Below are 5,794 nucleotides of genomic sequence, written 5' to 3'. Positions count from 1 at the left end.
TTGGTGTAGAGCTTAGATAGTTATTACCTTAGCACCAGGTCCGGATCTGTGAAGTTAGGATTCTTCCAGGTGGGTGTTGTTTGGATCTGGCTGCTGTGCTCCACTTCTTTCTGCTGCAGCGGTTGGAGTTGAACCCTTTGTGTCTCTCTGGCAAGATGTTCTGCTCCTGAATCAGCTGGGTGGGTCTTGCCTCTAGCATCTTTGCAGGGAGTTCTGCTGAAGGGTTCCTTGGTGGGCCTGCACTCTGGGTCTATTCAGGATCCTGCAGCCCGGTCCTCTCACTCACTCGTATTTTTTCACAGAAGTGTTATGATAAGAAAAAAAAAAATAACAAAGGCAGTTCCTGGGGCAAAACTGTAGTTTCCAATTGGTGTTGTCCAAGGGCAAATAAGGTTAGGTATGGTACTTGGAAAAAGGAACTCAGCAAATTTGCCTTTTCTACTCTGTGTCTTACCTCTGTGTCAGGTAAGAGCAGAAGTTAAACCTAAGCAAAGATCAGGTGTTGAGGGTGGTGTTAGAGAGCCAGGTGAGATCTATACCCATCCTGAGTGATGCTTCTAGTTGGCCTCTTGTCTGGAAGAAATGGGGTGTAGTCTTTCCTTTATCAAAACCTCTTCCAGGAAGAGTGATGACGGTAACATTTGAGGAGCCAGTGTTGCAGTGTGTGTTGTGGGGCACCTACTCATTGGTATTATTTCCAGTCTTGGGGTAAGACAGGGGACTTGTGTTGTGGTCCCAACACAGCCTTTAAAGAGGAATGGTCTTGCATCACAGTTCTGTAGGGTGTGGTGGCACACACTTGTCATCCCAGCACTTGAGAGACTGAAGCAGGAGGATTGCCATGAGTTTAAGGCTAACATTAATCTACAAAGTGAGCTCAAGGCCAGCCTGGAATACTTAGTAAGACTTTGTTTAAAAAAAAAAAAAAAACCACAAAAAAATCCCCCCCAAAATCATAGTTCTACCAAACCCTTTCTCCCAGTTTACAACCTCTTCCATTGTTAGCTTCTGTCTGCTTTTCTGATCTTCCCCCCCTCCCCTTTTTTGTTTCTTGATTAAGTCACAGTAGACTTTTTAGTTCTGGAAGATCAGAAGCTGAGCTTGAACATCTCTTCCACCTGTTTTCTCTGTTCATTATGCTGCCTTTCCATATATTTCTATGACTGACCCTGCTCTTTATGAAGGGATCAGCTCAAATGTCATCTTTGCAGATGTTCCTGGGATTGTACTTGCTAAAGTTGCTGTTTCTTCCCCTCTTCCATCTCATCCCTTTGTTCCAAGTCTAACACTGACATTGTTTATCAGTGTACTTACATACTATTTGTTTCTTCATAATAAAAATTTAGCTTCATGAGAAGATGGCCCTTTTTTGCTGGTTATTTTCTGTGTCCCCAATAATTAGAGTGTTGCTTGGTGCTTAGTAAAAGTTAAAGAAAATCTGAGTGCATCTGTACACATATTATTTGATACAGCTGTTTTATAACTGTAGTGTACGATTCTGACTTATAATGTGATTGTGAAGATTAAGAGAAGATTTAGGCGTAGAGTGCTCAGTTTAGTGCCAGATGCACGAGTGCTCAACACACAGTGGAAGTTGTTTTCAACTGGCTGGCCCTAGCCTGACTTTCAGGAATCACTGGCTGTGTCTGGGCAGTGCCATGCTGCTCCTTCCTCATGTTGCTCACATCGGGTTGGCTGAGAGAGAAGCAGCTTAGTGGCAATTTGAAGACTGTGACATGGCCCATCCTTAAGATTGAGTATCCTGTGAAATGATTGTGCTCTGGGTTTGGTGCATTGTAACTCACAGCCTTATCTCTGTTGATTGGAATCATTGGGAATCTTGTGCAGTTATTAGTTGTTTGACAACAGTCCACTTGATGTCTTGCAGTCCCCTTGCCTCTGACCATCTTAAATGGAAGTTCAGTGTATGTTATAAGTATCCCTTGGGAATATATTTAGCTGTAAGTGGCAGCCCAGTTGTCTTAGTTACTTTTCTTTTTGCTGAGATGAAATACCCACCACCCAAAGTTAAGGGAGGAGGGGCTGGAGAGATGGTTCAGTGGTCTAAAGCACTTACTTGGAACAAGCTAGGCAAAGCACAGGGGCCACGGTTCGATCCCCCAGCACCACATGCCAGCCAACTGTGCCCCCTGGTGGGCTGAGCTGGCCACACACACACACACACACACACACACAAAATAAATAAATAAATGTTTAAAAAAAAAAAAAACAAAGTTAAGGGAGGAAAGATTTATTTATAGCCTCACAGTTTGTAGAGATTTCAATCCATAATTGGGTGGGTTTGGCATGGCAGAAGGGCATCCCAGAGGAAAAACAGTTTATGGCAGCAGAACATAGCAAAAGCAGGCAAGGGAGAGCAAGCCAGACCACTTTCTGTCTTTTATATTGTATCCAATCTAGCTGGACTAGGGCAGTGCCAGTCTAACCAGTGCACTGATCCAGCCATCACCCATCCTTACTCCCAGCTCCCTTAATCCCAGCATCACCCCATGAGTCAATCATATGCTCTAGATTCAGCCATCTCTGAAAAAAAAAAAAAAAAAAAAAAAAAACCTATGAGGTTTTTTATTTGGTGAAAGTTAGGTTGTTTTTAGCATTGGCACAATAAAAGGGCTGGTGTCTTCGTGCTTCTCGTGGTTTTTCCCTCATGGCTTTGTGGTGGCAAGATGTTCTTCTGGCTCTACTCAACATGTTTTTGATGAAAGACTGGGGATAGAGGAAAGCATGATGCCTTCATATCTTTTCTTTGTATGAAAAGGCATCATGTGATTCCTGCCTATAATCTCAGCTACTTGTGCTGGGACAGCAGACTTGTAAGTTGGATTGCCAGGCTAGGTAGTTTAGCAAGACCTGGTCTCAAAAAATAAGGAGTTGGGTGTGGTGGCACATCTGTAATTGCAGCACTCTGGAGGAATTTAGTGACTTAGTGAGATCCTATTACTGGGTGTGATGAGACACATCTGTAATCCTAGCACTTTGGAGGCCAGGGAGAAAGATCACTGAGTTTGAGGCTTCTTGGCCTACATAGTGAGTGAGTTCAAGACTAGCCTGAACTACATAGCAAGACCATCTAGAAAGGGGGTAAAACTAAGGCTTGGCTCAAAATAAAGAAGTAAAAATAGGGCTGGGAGTATAGCTCAGTGCAAAAACCCAAGGTTCAACCTCCAGTATTCATAAAACAAAACAAACTTAGCTTCTTAGAAAGGGAGTAATTATGCTTCTTCTGCTTGGATTGCAGAGGTGGGCATGGGAAATGGATGTTGGAGATGATAGTAAGAATAGTCAGCAAGCAGTACCTGCCATTTTAGGAAACTTACATGTTGTGCTAGACTGCTGCTTGTCATTTGGGGGCAATTCCCTGCTTGTCCTTGTTCCTCAGGAGATGTTTTTACAATGTCTGGAGACAATGTTTGTCATAACTCAGAGTATGTGTGCTAATTTTATGTAGGGGGATGTTGCTAATTATCTCCTACAATGTCCATAATTCAGAAGCCCCTAGGGCTCTGTGGACATGTTTTCAAATTTGGGGAAAATTAATTTCGTTGTTTTCCTGTGATATATGCTAAGAGGCACATGGCCAAAATTCATTGTAATAATCTCGATTATTGGTACTGGCTTTGCTACTGATTTTGTTAAAGATCAGCAAAGGACTGATTATAGTTGGGGACAGCCATATACTATAATGTCAGAAAGTCTTAATAGTAAAAGAAAGAAAGAAAGAAAGTCTTAATAGAAGGCTAATGTCCAACAGAACTAATTAAGCCTCATTGCATTTTAGGATCACAGAACAATGACAAAAGACAATTTCTTCTGGAGCGACTGCTGGATGCAGTAAAACAGGTAAGAAGAGTGGCCTTGGGACTGAAAGTGTCATGTAATCAGTGTAGCAGTCATTTCTTCCTTTTTGTATATATAGATTTAATTTCTGTTCTGGGAATGGTGAAGGAGACTTTTTTCTAGGAAGTAGTAGAGCAGGAAAGGCAGGCAGAATAGAGTTACAGGAGGTACTATGACCCTGTTCTTCAGTGATGTCCCTTTGAGAAAGGTACCAGTGTGGGTTTCAGAGTTTTAGGGCCACTCTAAGGGTATAGAAATGGTGATTTGCAGGTAGGATCTTGTAAGCAAAAGAGCAAGACAGGGTGGGCTCTTCTGTGACTTCTTGATGCTGCTCCTCATAGCCAGCTTCTATAGGGGTAATAAAGGGAACCTGGACAAAAGATTGCATTTTTTTGTTACCTGCATGTAACAAATGTGTATTATTGTGGTCATATGTTCACTGTGTGCTATCTTGCTGCAAAGTGCTTTACATTTACTTTTTTTTTTTTTACTATTACAGATTTTTTAATTTTTATTTCATTTTTTGCTACTGTAGGGCTCAAACCCAGAGCCTTGTTCGTACTAAGCAAGTACTCTACCACTGAGCTGTACCTCCAGCCCACACCATGCCTTATTTTATTTTATTTCATTCTTAGAAATCCTTTGGGTTCTCCCTGGCTATTTATTTATTTATTTATATTTAAAAAATATTTTTATTGAGAAACAAATAGCAATGAGACAGTTTCACAACCGATTACTAGTACATTTTCAATAATTAATATGTTGCATATTGTTGTCTTAGGGGTTATTCATTGTACATGATGCAGACCTGATATTCTGTCTCAAACACTATTAGAACAAACCTTTCTATTCATTGAATTAAGAGAATGGAGCTGTATATCTATCCTAACTGTTTTGAATATACAGATACAAAGTGGTCACTCATTTGACCACAATAATACACGTTTGTTACATGCAGGTAACAAAAAAATGCAATCTTTTGTCCAGGTTCCCTTTATTACCCCTATAGAAGCTGGCTATGAGGAGCAGCATCAAGAAGTCACAGAAGAGCCCACCCTGTCTTGCTCTTTTGCTTACAAGATCCTACCTGCAAATCACGAACCTACCTGCAAATCAACCCTTTTTTGGTTAGTTTTGCAGAGAAGGGCATTGCAATGTCATTTAAATACTTTAGATGCATGAATTCAGCAAAATATCCCAATGTAGTCCAATAGTTCATAATAGTAGTGGGTTTTCCCTAAGATTGTCGATGTCCTAAATTGTTCACTTGAGCATTTTACAGCTTGTCATATTAATATGGCTTTACTTTTTATACTTCATTTTCATACTTTCCTGCTGGATGGTTAAGACCAAGGAAGAGCAAGACCTATATAACAAGAAATGTAACTTTTGTATCTGATAAAGTTAGTCAAATCCCCTCAGGATTTAACCTGAAACCCTGTATCTCAGTTTGTAGATTTTGTCAGTGTCAGCCATATGGATGAGTCACAGCCATTGCTTGACCAATTTGCTCTCTGTGAAAGCTTGAGAAAATGTTTTCTCTCCATGTGACTTTCTTTAGGCACATTCTACATCATTGATCACTTTCCTCTGTGGCCCCAAAATCTCCTTGATCAGAAAATTTGGGACATAACTGAGCTACAGGATGTTACAGTACAGGTTCTCCTATTTCCTGAGTCCTTACTGACCTTGAAAGGCTAGGGCCAAAATATTGGCTGTCCTTATAGTCCTTCTTTTTCTTTAATTTTTGGTCTGCAAATTTAAGTTGTTAACCCACCAGAAGAGAAGCTTAATGATATTATTACTCTATAACATAGGCAGTTAAGCTTAACCTCACTGTCTGAATATCAAACATCTTAGACATAACATGGAACATGTATTTTCCATCAAGTATTGATATGTTAAACTTCAAGACCCTCCAGAATATGAAGAAAAA

The 5,794-nt window shown here is 40.5% G+C and overlaps 1 protein-coding gene across 1 annotated transcript in view; it reads left to right on the top strand.

The window, feature by feature from the left end:
• The window catches only part of Snx29 (sorting nexin 29), a 626,724-nt gene that overhangs the window by 20,321 nt on the left and 600,609 nt on the right, over window positions 1-5,794 (top strand). Inside the window, exon 2 of the mRNA XM_023704394.1 lies at window positions 3,800-3,861. Coding sequence (XP_023560162.1) covers window positions 3,800-3,861 — 62 coding nt within the window. The remainder of the gene's footprint in view (window positions 1-3,799; window positions 3,862-5,794) is intronic.

This window comes from Octodon degus, unplaced genomic scaffold (assembly GCF_000260255.1).
Source record: "Octodon degus isolate 3935 unplaced genomic scaffold, OctDeg1.0 scaffold00195, whole genome shotgun sequence".
Lineage (NCBI taxonomy): Eukaryota > Metazoa > Chordata > Mammalia > Rodentia > Octodontidae > Octodon > Octodon degus.
Note: the sequence above shows the minus strand (reverse complement) of the source record. Positions and strands in the feature narration are given on the sequence as shown.